The sequence below is a fragment of the Ammospiza nelsoni genome, chromosome 29 (assembly GCF_027579445.1).
Source record: "Ammospiza nelsoni isolate bAmmNel1 chromosome 29, bAmmNel1.pri, whole genome shotgun sequence".
NCBI lineage: Eukaryota > Metazoa > Chordata > Aves > Passeriformes > Passerellidae > Ammospiza > Ammospiza nelsoni.
In genome coordinates, this window is record NC_080661.1 from 5017975 (window position 1) to 5035677 (window position 17703).

A 17703-nucleotide genomic window follows, 5' to 3' on the forward strand; every position below is an offset into this window, starting at 1 on the left:
GACCCCGGGTGGGGTTTTGGGGACCCCCTCCCCTCACCTGCCCCGCCGTGCATCTCCCTGTGCTGCCGGGATGGCTCCGAGGACTCATCTGAGCACTGAAACGTTGCCAAAGGGAGTGCAGGGTTAGGAACACCCCAAATCCCCCCGAAATTCCCCCAAAACGCCCCCAAATCCCACCTCGTTCCCCGACCAGCGCTTGCTGCCGCTGTCCACGCTGTGGAAGCCGGAGTCCAGCCCCCCCGCTGCCGGAGGGGACATGGCTCGTCCGGGGGGCTGCGGGGAGGGGGCAAACAGCGCTCAGAGAGACCCCAAAAACCCCCAAAACAGCGGGGCGACCCTCCCCGAGCGCCCCCTTTACCATGCGGGCACGGGATGGGCAGCAGCCTCGGCTTCCAGGTACTTGAAGATGTGGACTTTGCCCTTCAGGCAGATCTGGGGGCACAGAGCGCTCAGCCGCAGCTTTTGGGGGGGTCGGGGGGGCTCCTCGGGACCCTCCTCACCTGCGCAGGGGGGGAACTGGAGCGGGTTGTTGTCCGCCAGGAGCGTCTGGAGGTGCCGGAGGCGGCGGAAGCAGCGCGGAATCGCCACCACCCGGTTGCAGGAGAAATCCAGGCGGACCAGGGGCAGCTCCGAGAGCTCTGCCAGGGGGACACGGGATGGAGGGGACCCCCAAAAGCGGCGGGACCCCCTTCTCAGGACCCTCTCCCACCCTCGGGCAGCTCCGAGAGCTCTGCCGGGGGGACACGGGATGGAGGGCAAATCGAGGGGACCCCCCCAGGACCCTCACCCACACCTCGGGCAGCGCCGCCAGCTGGTTCCGCCGCACGTTGAGGTCCCGCAAGCGCCCGCAGCTGCCCCAGCCCCGGCGGCAGCGCCCGCAGCCGGTTACAGCCCACGTCCTGCGGGGCGAGACGGGGCTCAGCGGGGCCCGGCGCGGCCCCGCGGGGTCCCTCGGCCCGGGCCAGGCTCACCAGCTGCCGCAGCGTGCGGAGGGCGCCCAGGTTCGGCGGCAGCCGGGCCAGGCGGTTGTTGCTGGCGTTGAGGACGCGGAGCGGCAGCAGGCACAGGCAGGCGGGCAGCGAGCTGAGCTGGTTGCGGCTGCGGAGGGGACACGGCGGGCTCAGGGGCACCGCTGGAGCCTGCCGGTCACACTGGAGGGGCTGGAGCGTACCTGAGGTCCAGGTGAGCCAGGGCCTGCAGGTTGGCGATGGCCGGGGGGACGCTGCGCAGACAGTTGTGGTGCAGGCTCAGCCCTTCCAGAGACACCAGGCGGCAGGCGGCCTCCGGCACCTCCCCGAAACGGTTCCGGGACAGGTCTGGAGGGAGCCGCGGGCAGCGTGTGGGACAGCGGAGGGGACCCGCAGGGACGGGGCATTCCCGGGAATAGGGAACGACAGGGACAAGGCAGCCTCAGGAAGGGACTAATGGGGATAAAGGACGCCTCGGGGTAAGGACAGGGGACGCAGATCCGCGGGGACAGCGGTGCTGATGGATCCCGAGCCGCCCGGCTGAAGCTCGGGGACGCTGAAGCCGCCGGACCGCCCGGACCGGGAGCTCCGGCTCGTCCCGTCCCGGCGCCTCCGGCAGCTCCCGCGGGCCTCGGGCTCCTGGACGCGCCGAGGGAGGCGGGGCAGCCGCAGCTTCCTCTGGGAAACACCCCGAGGGACCCGGGGCTGTGGGCAGGGGTCGGGGGTCCTGCCCTGGGGCCGCGGCCTCACCGGCCTGAGTGGTGTCGCTGAGGTCCCAGCGCCGCGCCGCCGCCGCCGGGAAGGCGCGCAGCCGCCGGCCGGCCAGGCTGAGGGTACCGGAGGCCTCTGCTTCTTCCAGGGCGCGCTCCGTGCCGGCTCCTCCGGGCAGGCGGCCCGGCAGCGGCGGCGGCTCAGCCGAGACAGTCCCCAGAGCCCCCGCCGCCATGGCGGACCCGGAGCTCCGCTCGCCGCGGCCGCCGCTGCCCGACTGAACCCCAGACGCTTCCGGACCCCGCTGCGGGGGCGGGGCCAGAGTGGCAGCCAGTCAGAGCAAGGGGCGCGCGGGGACGCGGCGAATCGGAGAGGGACAGTGGGTGGCGCTGCCTGGAGAAATGCGGAAGTTTGGTCTTTGATTGATAGGTAGGTTGAACAAATCGTCGTCAAGTGATGTGGGATGCTGCCCAACTGCAGCCAATCACAAATAAAGCACAATCTCCACCAATCGCGGGGAGCTCGTTGCCTGGCAACGGCAACGAAAATTTTGGCATCAGCCAATCGAAATAGAGGAGGTGGGAGCAGCGCCCGAGATTGACGTGGCGCCAACCAATCGCGTTTGACGCAAAAGCGGGATAATAAAAACCCTGCGCGTGGCCGGGGCGTGGCGGCTCCACCAATCAGGAGTTACGGCAATGATTGACAAGCAGGGAAGGCTTGGAGGCCACGCCCCGGCCCTTCAGCCCCGCCCACCGCTCCTCTTAAAGGAGCCGCACCTTTTAAAAGGGGGGGGGGGTGTCCCCATTTTGAGGGTCCAATTTTGAGGTCCCATTTTGGGGTTTCCATTTTGAGGATCCTATTTTGGGGCTCCCATTTTGAGGTCCCACTTTGAGAATTCCATTTTGGAGTCCCTATTTTGAGGTCCCACCTTTGATTGCGTCGCCCGGCCTCTCAGTCCCCAGACCCCTCACACACACGCTCCATCTCTGCACCCTTTATTACCGAATGCTCGGGGGGCACTCCCGCGGCCCGGGGCGGGGGTCTCAGGGCCGGGGTCCCTCAGGGGCTCCCCCGACACGGCCTCTTGCTGAGGTTGCCCAGCACCTGCTGCTGCTGCGGGCGGTAGGGCACCACGAAGGCGTCGGGCGGCAGCAGCGCCGCCCCGTCCGTGCCCAGCCGCCCCATCAGGACGTAGCTGGAGCCTGGAAGGGATTTGGGGAGGGGGCGTCAGGGCTGGGGGGCCCGAGCAGAGCCCCGCGGGCGCCCCCCGGGCACACGCACCTTTCTTGAGCGCGGGGCAGAGGCGGCAGGGCATCTGCACCCGCAGCGAGGAGCCCTTGGCGGGCTGAGGCAGCCCCAGCGCCGCCGCCGCCTTGTACACGCCGAGCACGGACAGCACGGCCCAGCCCGGCTCCTGCGCAGGGCCCCGCGACACCGACTTCACCGTCCCGGTCAGCACTGCAGGGACGGGAACGGGGTAAGAACCCTTAAGGCTCGGGGTTGGGGGTTTGAGGGGGCCCGACCTCACTTTCCCCTCACGGTTCTGGGGAATTCTCCAGCGCCCGACCTCAGGTTCCCCTCACGGCTCTGAGGAATGCTCCAGAACTTTCTGGGTGCTCCCTGCCTCAGTTTCCCCTGTCGTTTTTGAGGGATGCTTCAGACTCCCAGCCTCAGTTTCCCTTCATGGTTTTGAGAATTCTCCAGAACCTTCTGGGCACTCCCCGCGTCAATTTCCCCTCACAGATTTGGGGAGTTCTCCAGTGCCCAGCCTCAGGTTCCCCTCACGGTTCTGAAGAATTCTCCAGAACTTTTCGAGCGCTCCCTGCCTCAGTTTCCCTCACGGTTCCAGACTCCCAGCCTGACTTTCCCCTCACAATTTTAGGGATTCTCCCCCCCCCCCCCCCCCCCCCCCAATTTCGAGCTCTCCCCGCTGTGTTTTCGGGGTGTTTCTCACCGAAGTCGCTGCTGCAGAAGTTGCTCTGCAGGGTCCCGGCGCGGCGGCAGCGCTGAGGGCAGGGGGCGGCCGTGGGGACGGGCTCGGCCTTGGGGCCGGGGGGCGCCTTGGCCTTGGGGCCCCCGCGGGGCTTTGGGGCGGGGGTCTCAGGGGTCTCGCTGGCCCCCGCGGGGTCCCGCAGGGTGTAGGAGGCCGAGAAGCCGTCGGCGGTGACGCTCAGGTCGGACACGAACTGCACCAGCAGCTCCGGGGAGCTGGACACGATGGGGCTGGGGGATTTGGGGGGTCAGGGGTCTCAGGGGGATTTGGGGGGTGCTCAGGGGGTCCCGGGTGCATTTGGGGGGATTCCGGGTGGGTTTGGGGGGGTCCCAGGTGGGTTTATGGGGTGCTCAGGGGGTCCCGGTTGCTGTCAGGGCGGATTTGGGGGGATCAGGAGGGTTTAAGAAGGATCGGGGCAGTTTAGGGGGGGAATCACACGGGGTTGAGGGGATGCTCAGGGGATCCCAGGTGGGTTTGGGGGGATCCCAGGTGGGTTTGGGGGGTGCTCAGGGGGTCCCGGTTGCTGTCAGGGGGTATTTGAGGGGGTTTAGGAGGGATCGGGGCAGTTTGGGGCGGGCCGGGGGCGCTCGTGGGGAGGGGGCTCACCCGGGGGTCTCCTCCCCGCAGAAGCGGCCGAGGCGCCGCGCGTCGTCCCGCGCCCCCCCCTCGAACACGGCCACGTAATCGTAGCGGCAATGCGGGTCGGGCTCCACGTCGAACTTCCCGAACCGCAGCTCCACCACCTGCACATTCCCCCCGACCCGGGACCCGTGCTGAGACCCTCCCCGGACCCCCCTGGGTTCCCCCAGACCCTGCAGACCCCTCCCCAAATTCCCCCGACCCTCTCCAGTCTCTGCTCAGCCTCCCGTGACATCCCATTGTGACCCCAAAAAAGAATTTCTGACCCCTCCCAAAGGATTTCTGACCCCCCAAATTCCTCCTATCCCCCCCAAACCCCCCCGTGAACACCCACAAATCCCTCCTGACCCCCCCAACCCCCAAATCTGAACCTCCCCTAATCCTCCTGACACCCCAACCTCCCCCCCAAACCCCCCAGACCTTGCCGGGGGGCGCCACGATGTGCCAGGAGCAGCTGATCCCGGGTGGATAATTCTCCTCGGGCCAGTTCGGGGTGCTCAGGCTGCCCTGGGGCTTCTCCAGCCTCCCGCCACAAAACTGATGCTCTGGGGGGGGTGGGGGTCGCGTTTTTGGGGGGCACAAACACCTTCGGACCCCCCTTCCCTCCCCACACCGCCGGCGTCTCCTCTGTCCCTGAGATCCCCCAAAATTTTGGGGGAAATGTGGGGAGGGCTCCGCCAAAACCACCCTGGGACTGTTGAGGAGATGGAATCTGGGGAGTGAGACCCCCTCCGGGGAATGTTTTTTGTAATTTTTTTAATTCTTTAATATTTTTGGGGGGGGGGGGGCGGGGGGGTCGTACTCACCGTCAAAATAGTGCCAGGACTCCCCGAAAAATTGGGGTTTATTAAAGACCCCCGAGCGCCGCCGTCCCTGGGGGGGCCCTGCAAAAGGGTTGGGCTGGGTTGGGGGGGGCCTGGGGGGCTCCACGGCGCTTTTTGGGGTGGCTTTGGGGTTTTTTGGGGCGGTTTGGGATGTTCCATGCGGCTTTGGGGGGTCTCTGTACGGATTTGGGGTCTGGGTGGTTTTGGGGTCTCAGTGCTCCCTCTCAGCTTTTCCCTCCCTTTTGTGCCATTTTTTTGTGCCAATAAATGAAGTTTCCTTCATTTTGTGCCATTTTTTTTTGGCCAAAAAAATGAAGTTTCCTTCATTTTATGGTGACGTTTTGCTCCATTTTCCTCTCTGGCTTTTCTTCTCCAACTTCTTTCTTTTCACTCTTTTTTTCCCTCAGTTTTTAAATTTTTTTCTTTTCAGTTTTTCTCCCCTCATTTTTTCTATTACTTTTCTTCTTTTCCTTTCACACTTTCCTCTCTTTTTCTCCTCAGCTTTTCCCTCCTTTCCTCCCTTGCACTTTTCCGTCATTCCCCTGTTTTCTCCTCAAACTTTCCCCCCATTTCCTCTCTCCCCTTTTCAATTTTTTCATCACACTTTTCCTTCATTTCTCTTTTTTTTTTTTATTCTCTCACTTCACTCCCCAATTCCCCATCGGAATTGGTTTCCGATTGGTTTTCAGTTTCACACTTTTCCCTCCTTTTCCATTCACACTTTCTCCTCATTCCCACTGTTTTTTCCTCATTCCCGCTGTTTTATTTTTTCCTCATTCCCACTGTTTTCTGCTCATTCCCACTGTTTTGTTTTCTCCTCATTCCCACTCTTTTTTCCTCATTCCTGCTGTTCTCATTACTGGTGTTTTTTATTAAAACAGTGTTTTAATAAAATAAAGTGTTTTAATAAATAAAGTGTCCTAGTATTCCTCATTCCAATGTTTTGTTTTCTCCTCATTCCCACTGTTCTCATTCCCGCTGTTGTTTTTTTCTCATTCCCACTGTTTTTCCTCATTCCCATTATTTTCCACTCATTCCTACTGTTGTTTTTTCCTCATTGCCCTCTTCTGTCCTCATTCCCACTTTTTTCTCCTATGAAATTTCCCAATTTCACCTGTTTTTCCCTCTTTCCCATCTCCCTCTTTCAGGGAGGCCTTTTGCCCTCTCATCCCTCAGATTTTGGGGCTCTTTGTGGCACTTTGGGGTCTCTACCAGATTTTGAGGGCATTGCTGTGAGGTTTTGGGTCTCTGCACATTTCCAGGGTGGTTTTGGGGCGTCCCCCGGGCCTGTCCCTGCTCCCCGCCGGCGGTGCTCCCCGTTTCTGCCCCGGGGGTCTCCCCCATTACCCACCGTGGCTCGGGGGGCTGCCGGCGCTGAACCAGGCCAGGAAGCCCCGTCCGGCCGTGGCGCCGTCGCTCTCCATGGTCAGGCGCAGCCGGTTCTGGGGCGCCCGCAGCGCCCCGGGCCGGAAGGTGCCGCAGAAGCGCCCCAGGAGCGGCGCCGCGGGGCCGTGGCCCCCGAACACCGACAGGGCGTCGAAACGGCACCGCGGGTCCGGCTCCAGGTCGAACACGCGGAACGAGAGCGTGGCCACCTGGCCCTCGGGCACCTGGGGACATTGGGGACACCAGTGGGACACTGCGGGGTCACCACCTGGCCCTCGGGCACCTGGGGACATTGGGGACACCACCAGGACCTGGGGACACTGCAGGGTCGCCCTATCCGGGGAGCCCCGGGTGACCAGGTGGAGGTTGTCGGGTCTGGGGAGTCCCCCGGGGTGTCGGGATGACCGTGCGGGTGTCCCCGGTTCCGGGGGTTCCCCCGGGTGTCGGGGTGACCGTGCGGGTGTCACCGGGGAGCCCCCCGGGGGTCCGTACCGTGATGGTCCAGGTGCAGTTGCTGCCGGGGGGGTAGTGCCGGGGGAAGCCCTCGCTGGCGATGAACCCCGACTCGCCGCGATGGTCCCCCCCGCACGGGAACACCGGGAACACCGGCCTGGGGGGCACACGGGGGAGTCAGAACCGGGGGAACCCCGGCGGTGCGGGGCTCCCGGTGCCGGGGGGTTTCGGGGCAGCCCCGGCTCCGGTTCTGGACCGGACAGCGAGAGGCTCCCGGTGCCCGGGGGCGGTCCGGAACCACACGGGGCTCCCGGAGCGAGTTGTCCCGAACCGGGAATGTCCCGCTCCGGGCCCAGCCCCGTCCGTGGGGGTGGGGGTGCCACGTTCGGGGGGCGGTCCTGTCCCGGGGGGGTCCCGGGAGTCCCCTGCCGGTGGGGGGGGGTCCCGGGGTGGTCTCGGGGCTGCCGTCCCGGGGGGGTCCCGTCGGTGCCGTTACCTGGTGGCGTTGGGCCGGGGGCTGGGCGGGGGGCTCGGGGGCGGCTCCTGCCCCGCGGCCCGGGGTGGGCTCAGCGCCCCCAGCGCCCCGAGCAGCAGCAGCGGCAGCGGCGGCCCCAGGCGGCTCATGGCGAACGGGGCCGGGGCGAACGGGGCCGGAACGGGACAGGAACGGGGCCGGGGGGGACCGGGGGATGCAGGGAGGGGGGACCGGGGGGCGGGAATGAACGGGAAAAGGCGTGGCCCTGCGGCGACACGCCCCAAAGGGGCGGAGCGCACGAACCCAGCTCCGCTCTGCCTGCGTGGAGGGGCGGGGTTTTCCTAAAGACCACGCCCACAAACAGAAAGAGGCGGGACCCTAGGCGAGTGGGCGGAGACGCCGCTTGGCTCCGCCCCAAGAGGCGTGCTCAGGGCGTGGCCTAGACATGCCAAGCTGGAGTGGACGTGGCCAGCAGAGAGGAGGCACCAGACTTGGCGGGGGGCCCATAATTGAGGCGCTTCTGTTTAATTAGCGGGATCGCCATTAATTAAGGACTCCCCTCTAATAGCGGGGGCCCTCCTGACCGAGGACCCCTCCCCAGACACACACACACACGGGGGGGTGGGGCAGTGTGACAGCAGCTGGGGGCTCCCCAGGGCGGGGACACCCCCCAAATGTGGGGAGAGGGCTGTGATTGTCCATTTGGGGAGGGGGCGCGCCCCCAAAACCCCCTAAGGGATTTGACCCCGCGCCTTCAGGTCGGGAGCTGAGCGCTGGCGGCGGACCCGTGGCGGGGGCGGGGACCCCCCATCCAGAGACCCCCTGCGGGGCCGCCCCGAGTGAGGAGGGGGCTGCAGTGAGGGGAGGGGGCTGTTGTCAGCTTGGGGGGCGTCCCCCTCGCCCCCTGCCCAGGCCAGGCGGTGCTGGGGGTTGCTCTTGAAGGGGAAGCGCAGCTTGGGGTCCTGCTGGAAGCGCGGGGGGCGCCGGGGGGGCTGCAGGAGGGGCTGCGGACCCCCGCCCGCCATCAGCCGCGCCTGCTCCTGGCGCAGCCAGCGCAGCCGCCCCCGCCGGAACGCCGGGTCCTGCTCCATCAAACGGCACAGCCGTGCCGCCGCCGCCCCCGGGGGCGAGGGCGGGTCCGCGCGGGGCCGGGGGCGGCACGGGGAGGGGTCCCGGGGAGCGTCCTGGGGGGGTGGATCGGCATCGTCAGCGTCGTCCTAAGAGGGGATTGAGAGGGGGGATTAGAGGGGTCTGGGGGGGGCACAGGGGGGTTAGAGGGGTCTGGGGGGCTGTGGGGCTGGGAGAGGGGGAACTGTGGGGTGTCAGGGGATGGGGTACTCGGGGTGTCAGGGGGCTCCATGCGTCTCTCAGGGTCTCCTTGGGTCCCTCTGGGTCTCTGTGGGGTTCCCCGTGTCCCTCAGGGTCCCTCCCCATGTCTGTCTGTCCGTGCTCACCAGGGGGATGGGGACGATGCGCTCCATCTGCCCCACGCGTGTCCCTCAGTCTGTCCCTCCCCGTGTCCCTCAGTGTCCGTCAGTCTGTCAGTGCTCACCAGGGGGATGGGGATGACGCGTTCCATCTGCCCCACGCGGTCGCGCAGGGCTCGGATCTGCTCGTCCTTGGCGCTATTCTGGCGCCGCACCTCGCTCAGGATCCCGGCCAGCCTGTCCAGGTGCAGCCGCAGCCCCTCCACCTCACTCACCTGGCACACCAGGTGTGCATTTTATCAAAAATCCTTTCTTTTATCAAAAACCCTTCCCTCGTCTGCCTGAGCTCACTCCGGATCCCCCCAGCCTGTCCAGGTGCAGCTGCAGCTCCTCTTCCTCCCGCCACACTCACCTGCTCACCGCCTTCATCCTCCTCCTCCTCCCGCCACACTCACCTGCTCACCGCCTTCATCCTCCTCCTCCTCCCACCACACTCACCTGCTCACCGCCTTCATCCTCCTCCTCCTCCCGCCACACTCACCTGCTCACCGCCTTCATCCTTCTCCTCCTCCTCGCGCAGCCGCAGTGCCGGCTCCAGGCTGGGCTCGGTGCTGATCCTCAGGGCTGGCGATGATGACGATGACGATGATGATGATGATGTCCCCGGTCCCCGGCGGCGCTGCGGGATCTGGTAGACGCGCAGCGGCTCCCGGCGCCCGGCCCGGCGCGGCCCCGAGGGCACCACGGAGGGCACTGAGGGCACCGGGAGCGGCCGGCAGCCCGGCCCGGGGCACGGAGGGGGCCCGGGGCACACGGGGGCCTCGGGGGGCTGCGGGGAGATGGGACAGAGATGGGGGAGAGGCTCCAAGGAGGCGGGGGAGCCCGGGGGGACACCCAGGAGACCCCGAGACACGTTCATGACAGTCACGAGACACTGAGGGGACCCAGGAGACACCCAGGAACCACCAGGATTCCCAAACGCCCCCCGTGCCCCCCTCACCTGTGTCTGCTCCGACCCCTCCTTGTCCCCCTGGGGTTGGTTCTGCAGCTCCTGCAGCCTGGGCAGGGGGGGACACGCAGGGTGAGCCCCTCCAGGGCTGATCCCGGGGGTCCCCAGGCCCCGTGCCCACCTGTGCGGGGGTCTGGGGACCCGTGCCCACCTATGCAGGCGCATGTCGATGCCCTGCTGCTCCAGCAGCTCCCTCTGGGCCAGGTTCCAGTCCAGGGGGGGCCCTGGGGACGCCCCCTGCTCACGCTGCCGCCGCGCCTGCTCGGGGTGCGTGAAGCGGAACACGTGGTTCTGCCCCAAAATCAGCCTGTTCCCTGGGATGGAGGTGGTTAGAGGGGATTTCAGAGGAGATTTGGGCAGGTTCTGCCCCAAAATGAGGGTTGGGAGGGGGTTAGGGGGGTCACAGAGGGGGTTTGGGGCAGATCTGGGCAGGGTCCCAGGGAGTTTTGGGTGGATTTAGGTGGAAAACAGGGCTTTGAGGGCGTCATAACAAACTCCAGAGAAAATCTGGGGGCGACACAAGATTTATCAGTGGTCAAAGAGAATTGGGGGGGAAAAATTGGGATTTTTGGGGGGTTTCAAGTGAGAGCCACGTGGATCTTGGGCACAGGGGGATTTTGGGGACACACACAGGGATTTGGGGGGCTTTGGGGGTCCCTACCCGACTTGAGCACCACCGGCTCCGTCACCTGCTTCCCGTTGACGTAGGTCTCAGCCCCCTCACACGGCTCCAGCGTCACCACAGCTTCAGGGGGGGACAACGAGGCAAGGGGGGGTCACCTCCATGCTGAGGGAACCCCAAATCCCAACCAAACCACCCCAAAATCCCCCCAGGAGCCTCGCGGTACCTGGGGGGGCGGCGCTGACCTGCTCCAATTGCAGCATTTTGGGGAGAAATGGGGTAAAAAAGGAGTTAATCTGTGCCAGGAGGGGGCTGGGCAAGGGAGGGTACCCCAAAATCCGGCAGGGCACCCCCAGAATTCGGCAGGGATCCCCCAAAATCCATCAGGGACCCCCCAACACCCCGTACCTTCCCCCGAGGAGGGGTCGGGGCAGCTGCGGAAGAGGCAGTGCTGGTCCTGGATGGACGGTCCCGAGAGCTTGATGTCCACGTCCACCCGTCCCACCCTGCCCGGGGGGGAAAACACAAATTGGGGGGGTCCCAAGGGGGGTCCTGAGGGGGTTTGGGGGTCCCACAGCCCCCCACCCACCTGGTGACGCCGTCCTTGATGTGGTACAGGAGGCACTCGGACATCAGGGGGTCCTCGTTGAGGTTCACCAGGTGCGGGGTCTGTTTGGGGGGTTTGGGGATAAAAAGGGGGGTCAGGGGTTGGGGGGAACCCTCAGGGTGAGGCAACCCTCCCCCCCTCCCAGTTTAAAAAAGTTAAAAATTTGCCTTTTTGGGGGAAAACACCCCGACAGTGCCGCCGTCCTCGCGCAGAGCCACCCCCATCTCGGCCAACAGCGCTTCCCTGGGGGGGGCACAGGAATTCGGGGGGGAAAAGGAAATTTGGGGGGCTCAGGAATATTTTGTGGGGGCTCAGGAATATTTTGGGGGGGTTCAGGAACATTTTGGGGGTCCAGGGCCCCCCCTCACCGCTCCAGCCTCAGCGCCTCCGTCCGTCTCAGCTTCTCCTCCCACGTCTCGTTCAGCTCGGCGATGATTTTTTCCGTTTCCTGGGTTGAAAAACAATCTTGGGAGGGGTCCCTGTGGATTGGGGACCCCCTCAGGCTCCCCAGGGAGCAGGGGAGGGGTTTAGGGGGTTTTTGGGGTTTTTTTGGGGGTTTTTTACCTGCAGCCGCTCCATGGCCTCGGTGGGGCCCAGGGGGGGCTCCAGCCCCGGGTCCCCATTGAGGGTGGGGGGCGCCGTGCTGGGGGGGGCGCTGGAGGTGAGGGAGGGGTCGGTGAGGCCTGGGGGGAGATGGGGGGGCTCTGCGTGAGGGGGGGGGGGGCACCTGCTGCACCCCCAAATCTCATCTCCCCCCAAATTCTCTCTGCAACTGACACCCCAAATCCGCCCCCCCTACAAAATCCCCTAAATCTGACCCCCAGACCCCACAAACCCCTTCAACCCCGTCCTCAAACCCCAAATCCCACCAAATCCCCCCTCAGAGCCCCCAAACGCCCCAGATCCCCCCAAACCCCCTCACCCTGGGCGCTGAGCAGCTCAAACTCCCCAAATCCCCCCTAAATCCCCTCAAAGCCCCCAAATCCCCCCAAACCCCCCAGCCCCTCACCCTGGGCACTGAGCAGCTCCCGCAGCCTCTCAGGAGCCCTAAAAACCCCCAAGTTTCACCCAAACCCCTCACCCTGCGCGCTGAGCAGCTCCCGGAGCCGCGTCACCTCCCGGCGCAGCTCGCGGATCAGCCGCGCGTTCGGGTCCTCGTTGATCACTGCGTGGCACCGGATCTGCTTCGTGCGGTCCGCGTACCTGGGGGCACAAAACGGGGAAAAACGGGGAAAAAAGGGGAAAAAGGGGGATGGGATCAGAACCAGGACCCCTCAAAACCTCCCCCCCCGTGGCACCGGATCTGCTTCGTGCGGTCCGCGTACCTGGGGGCACAAAACGGGGAAAAACGGGGAAAAGGGGGAAAAAGGGGGGTGGGATCAGTGCCGGGACCCCCCCCAAACCCCCCTGAGCCCCCTCCTCACCGCAGCGTGCTCAGCGTCTCCTCATAGCTGCAGTCGGCCGGGCTCAGCGCTGCGATCATGGCTGTGCGTGAGTTCCCTCCTGTTTATATGCATTTATATTTATATAAACATTTATATATTTATACATAAGTACATATAAATTTATATCTACATAAATCTATATAAACAGGAGAGAACTAAATATATAAATATATACGTATAATATATAAAAACAATATATAAAAATTGTTATATAATAAATTATTTAAAATAATAGATATATTTAAATAATGTATATAAAATAATATATATTTATACTATAATAGACATAAGAATTATTTTATATATAACAAAATATATAAAATAAAAATGTAGATTAATATATAAATACATATAAATACGAGAGAACTAAACACATAAATATATATAATAATACATAAAAACTATATTGTATGTAATAAATTTATTATTTAAAAAAATAATATATATTTAAACATATATAAAACAATATAATATATATTTACATATAATATATAGAAGTTATTTAATGTATAGTAAAATTATATATGGAAGTAGTATACATAAGTAAATATATATTTTAAAAAACCACATATATTTCTACATATATATATATATATATATATATATATATATAAATATCCTGAGCCCCCCAAAATATTTTGGGTATTCAGTAGTTGTTTAGATAAAAGGACTCTGTAATCACCTGCAAATTGTGGTGTACATTTGGCAGCTATGCCACAATAAATACAAACAAACACACATTTTCTAACTTTAAGCTGTCAAAGAGTTTTTGTCCCTCACAGCTGGATATTGGTACTACATCAATATCCATATTTTGGTACTAGATAAATATCCGCATTTTCAGTAAATCAAACCCACCCAAGTTCTCCTTCAGCAGCCACGTCAGCACCGAGTCCCGGTACGGGATGAACTCCGGCTTCTTCTTCTTGCTGGTCTGCCCGGGAGGATGAGGAGGGTGGTGAGGAAGGTCGTGAGGGGTCCCCAAAAACAGAGGGGACCCCTCCGGGGATGGGGGACCCCAGACTCACCGCCTCGGCCAGGGCAGAGATGACCTTGCCCAGCGTGGTCAGGGACTTGTTGATGTTGGCGCCTTCCTGGGGAGGAGGAGGAGGGGAGGAAGGCTCAGGAGGGCTCTGGGGGGTAGGGGGGAGTGGCCCCCTCTTTTTTGGGGGTCCCAGCCCACCTTGAGGCGGATGCCCTTGGCCCCCGAGGCGTCGGCGCGTTCGCTGCCCGCCAGGTCCACCAGGGAGATGCGGCTGACCTGAGGGGATTTGGGGGAAATTTGGGGGTGTTTGCGGAATTCTGGGGGTGATTTGAGGGAGCGGAGAGAATTGCGGAGTGCTGGATGAAGATAACGGCGAATTTTGGGGGGATTCAGGAGATTTCGGGGGGATTTCAGGGTGATTTTTGGGGGATTTCAGGAGGGATTTCAAGGGACTTTCAGGGGATAATTTCAGGGTGATTTCAGGGCGATTTCAGCGGGATTTCAGGGTGACCCAGAACTGGTGTGGGATGGATTTGGAGGTCACTCCAGGCCCCCCCGACCTTCTCAGTGGCCAGCTCGCTGAGCGGGTCCTGGCGGCGCTGGCTGAACACGATGCTGAACACGGCGTGCGAGCGGCTGCTGGTCTCGTTCATGTTGGTGGCCGCCACCGTCCTGCAGGGGACCGGGACGGGACCCTCGGTGCCTGGGGGCGGTTCTGGGGGGTCCAGGCCGCCCCCACACCCCGCCCTGCCCACACCTGGCCTTGTTGCCGCTGTCCATGAGGTCAGCGATGTCGGCGAAGGAGGCCACGGCCAGGCGGGACAGGTCCTGCACGTAGGGCCCGAGCAGGGGGTGCTCCCGCACCCGCAGCCCCCCGCGGCTCTTGGGGTTCAGCAGGTCCCGCACGCGCTCGCAGTAGATCTCCAGGTAGCTCACCTGGGGGGGAGACAGGCTCAGGAGGGACCCCAAAACTCAGGGGGGGGTCGGGGGTGAATGATCCAAACTGGGGGGCAAATCGATGGGGATTTTGGGGGGATTTCAGGGGTGATTTCAGGGGGGAATCCCCAAAATGGTGACAGGGGAAACTCCCAAAGTGCTCAGCTGAGCCCCCAAAATGTTGGGGTGGCTGAGCCCCCAAAATGTTGGGGTGGGTGGCAGATGAACCCCCAAACTGTTGTGGGGGACATCTGGTGACTCTGTAGGACTCAGTGTCTGAACTTTGGCGTCTGAGCACCCAAATTGCCCAAGCGGGGGTGTCTGCAATCCAGGGTTCACGCTCTGACCCCCCAAACCCCCCTGACCCCCCCCAGAGCCCATGAGACCCTCCCCAAACTCACCTCCACAGAGAAGGACAGCTCCGGCGACCCCTCCCGAGCCATGCGGGCGAACAGATCCTCGCAGAGCTGCGGGAGAGGAGGAACCTTGAGCCGGGATCCGGGGGGGCTCCAGCCCTTCCCGAGCCCCCGGGAGCCCCCCCAGCCCCCGGACCTGCGGGATGATGCCGCGCTGCCCCGGCTCCTGCCGCCCCATCATGGTGTAGGACTTGCCGGCGCCCGTCTGGCCGTAGGCGAGGATGCAGACGTTGTAGCCCTCGAAGGCGTGGGCCAGCATCTCCTCGCCGATGTCCTGGTACACGCGGCGCTGCGAGGCGAAGTTGGGGTCCTCCTCCTGCGGGTGGGGCACTCAGGGACCAGCCCCTCTTTTTTGGGGTCCCAGCCCCTCTTTCTGGGGGTCCCAACCCTCTTTTTTGGGGTCCGAGCCCCCCAGAGGCCCCGAGCACTCACCGAGGTGTGGGACCAGTAGGAGTAGTCGAAGGTGAAGTGTTTGGTGCCGTCCTTGGGGAGCTTGGGGTTGGTGATGCCTGTGGGGTGGGGGGGTGACACCGGGGTTGGGGTGACCCCCCCACATCAGCCTCACCCCCCCCCCAGCACCCTCACCCCCCCCCAAACCCTCCCCGTTGCTATTTTTAGCCCAGGGCAGCTGCACTCCGGGCCCGGGGCCAGCACGGGACAAGGACGGGGACAAGCGGGGGGTCCCATATCGTGATTCCCCCCACCCCTCACCCCTGGGGGTCCCTCCCCTGTCCGGACCCCCCCCAGGGACGCCCCCCACTCACAGGTGGTGTTCCCCCGCATCTGGATGACACACTTGGCCTGGCGGCTGCTCTCCCTGGCGCTGAAGGGCCGGACCCGCACCGCCACCTTCACCGAGGCGCCCGCCATGCCCGCGACAGCCTCAGCCTGTCGCGACAGAGCGGCGTCACCGCCCCCTCCCCTCCCGTCACCGCCACCCCTCGGCCAGGTGTGTGTGCCAGGTGTGTGTGCGACCCCCGGGAAGGGCAGGGCAGGGCAGGGCAGGGCAGGGCAGGGGGGCTCCGTGTCCCTCCCCCGGTGCCGCCCAAGGAGAGCCCCAAAAATAAACCCGGGGGCGGTTCACGAAAAATAAAAACCAATAAATAATAATAAAAAAATAAAAATAAAACTTAATAAAAATACAAATACAATAAATATGAATATATAAAAATAAATACAAATATAGGGAAATATATAAATATAAGAATATAAATTATATACACATATAAATATATATACATATGTATAAATATAAAACAAAATAAAAATAATAAAATTAAAAATAATAATATGAAAAATAAAATAAAAATAAAACATGTAAATATATAAGTACAACTATAAATATGAAAAATATAAGTATATAAATATACATATACACTTATGCTTATATATAAATACAAATTATATATAAATATATAAAATCAAATAAGAATAATAAAAATTAAAAAAAAAAATAGAAAATAAAACCGGGGGAGGGGGTGAGCAAAGAGCCCCCAGTCCCCGGTCCCAACCCTCCTCAGCGCACCCCAAAATTCAGGGGGAGCCCCGGCAGGGTCAGAGGTCAGGGATGGGGGCACAGGGAGGGATTTGGGGCAGGGGGGTGCGATCCCTCCCTGGGTTCCCCCCGTCAAATCCCAGGTGACTCCAGGTCAGCATAAACAGCACATGACACCCCCGAGCGTCACTGAGACCCCGGGACGCCCCAAACCCCCTTCCCACACCCCCAGGACCCCCAAACCCGCCCCTACTCCCCTGTGAACCCCCCCGAATTTGCTCCCCGACCCCCGACACCCCCCAACCTCTCGCCGTTCCCGCTCACCGGCCCCGCGGTGCCGCATCCCCTCGGCCCGGGGGTGTCCGGGGGGTCCGAGGGCGGCCCGGGGGTGTCCCGGGGAGCTCCCGGGGGGTTCCGAAGTTTTCCCGGTGGTTCCCGGCGGTTCCCAGCGGTTCCCGGCCGTTCCCGGGGAGTTCCGAGGGGGTCCCGGGGAGTCCTGGCGGTTCCCGGGGGGTTCCCGGGGGTGTTCCGGGGGTTCCTTGGGGGTTCTTGGGGGGTTCCGGGGGGTTTCTCGGGGGTTCCGGGAATGTTCCGGAGGTCTCCCGGTCGTTCCCGGGGCTCCGCGGCGGCTCCGGGGCTGCGGCCGCGCCCGGGCCCGGCGGGGCGGGGCTGGGCCGGGGTCTGGGGCGTGGCGCGAGGGGCGGGGGCCGATGCCCCGCCCTTTCTTAAAAGGGCAACGCTGTACAGATGGGGCCCACATCTGGAGCAGCTTTTCCCGCGTTTTTACCTCAGGATTTCCTCCTCATGTTTCTCTCTCCTTTTTCCCTCAGGGTTGTGTTTTCCGCATTTTTTAACTCACACTTTTGTCTTCTTGTGAAATGATTTCCTCCGTTTTCTTTTCGTTTTTTTCTTTCTCTTTTCTTTGTAAAAACTGTAGGTTTCCCTACATTTTTTTTTGCCCAGAAAGGCTCCAAATCCTTAAAATGGCCCCAAAAAGACAGCCCCTAAATCCTCAAAATGGCTCCAAAATCGCCTCAAGAAAGTTTATTTTCAGTACTAATGGTATTTTTCATGCAGTTGGAAGCCTTATTTCAGAGTTGTGTAGTCTGAGAGTACAACTGGTGGTATAACCGTAAGGTTTATTGTGTTGGCAGGACAGAACGCGTGTGATTCGCCCATACAATCATAAAAAAGGGAGTGACAGCAAGGGAATTGCACAATTTAATTAACAAAGTTCATCGCGCCACATCTCCCCGCCCACACGACCCCGAATGCCCCCAACCCAACCACGCCCCTTTATGCGCTAGCC

The 17703-nt window shown here is 61.8% G+C and overlaps 2 protein-coding genes across 3 annotated transcripts; both read right to left on the minus strand.

Annotated features, from left to right (window-relative positions):
- Positions 1-2661: 2661 nt before the first annotated feature.
- PCOLCE (procollagen C-endopeptidase enhancer) lies at positions 2662-7680 on the minus strand. Of its 2 annotated transcripts, XM_059490631.1 has the most exons (9): positions 7474-7680; positions 7017-7134; positions 6490-6748; positions 5121-5198; positions 4735-4859; positions 4282-4418; positions 3637-3905; positions 2964-3140; positions 2662-2884 (listed from the first exon to the last, which is right to left on the minus strand). In XM_059490631.1, exons 1-9 carry the CDS (start codon positions 7599-7601, stop codon positions 2742-2744), a joined length of 1434 nt encoding a protein of 477 aa, XP_059346614.1. In that variant the 5' UTR covers positions 7602-7680; the 3' UTR covers positions 2662-2741. The 2 variants fall into 2 exon arrangements, with proteins under 2 accessions (XP_059346614.1, XP_059346615.1); XM_059490632.1 differs by lacking the exon at positions 5121-5198.
- Positions 7681-7949: 269 nt separating this feature from the next.
- Positions 7950-17039, minus strand: KIF1C (kinesin family member 1C). Its single transcript, XM_059490614.1, has 23 exons — positions 16719-17039; positions 15664-15787; positions 15332-15408; positions 15036-15215; positions 14885-14950; positions 14305-14483; positions 14108-14219; positions 13746-13823; positions 13591-13656; positions 13421-13496; positions 12542-12620; positions 12199-12320; positions 11682-11800; positions 11486-11565; positions 11285-11360; positions 11100-11179; positions 10919-11016; positions 10550-10633; positions 10040-10202; positions 9880-9937; positions 9421-9708; positions 9005-9154; positions 7950-8669 (listed from the first exon to the last, which is right to left on the minus strand). Exons 2-23 carry the CDS (start codon positions 15767-15769, stop codon positions 8184-8186), a joined length of 2823 nt encoding a protein of 940 aa, XP_059346597.1. The 5' UTR covers positions 15770-15787; positions 16719-17039; the 3' UTR covers positions 7950-8183.
- Positions 17040-17703: the final 664 nt, after the last annotated feature.

Bases quoted from the DNA above. Each gene is read 5' to 3' on its own strand.
- PCOLCE (XM_059490631.1), bottom strand. From the start codon at position 7,601: ATGAGCCGCCTGGGGCCGCCGCTGCCGCTGCTGCTGCTCGGGGCGCTG. The intron at 7,135-7,473 runs GTAACGGCACCG...TGTGCCCCCCAG, and splicing joins CCCCGGCCCAACGCCACCAG to GCCGGTGTTCCCGGTGTTCC. The intron at 6,749-7,016 runs GTACGGACCCCC...CAATGTCCCCAG, and splicing joins ACTGCACCTGGACCATCACG to GTGCCCGAGGGCCAGGTGGC.
- KIF1C (XM_059490614.1), bottom strand. From the start codon at position 15,769: ATGGCGGGCGCCTCGGTGAAGGTGGCGGTGCGGGTCCGGCCCTTCAGC. The intron at 11,566-11,681 runs GTAAAAAACCCC...TTTTCAACCCAG, and splicing joins AGGCCATGGAGCGGCTGCAG to GAAACGGAAAAAATCATCGC. The intron at 9,938-10,039 runs GTGGGCACGGGT...CCCCCTGCCCAG, and splicing joins ATCGACATGCGCCTGCATAG to GCTGCAGGAGCTGCAGAACC.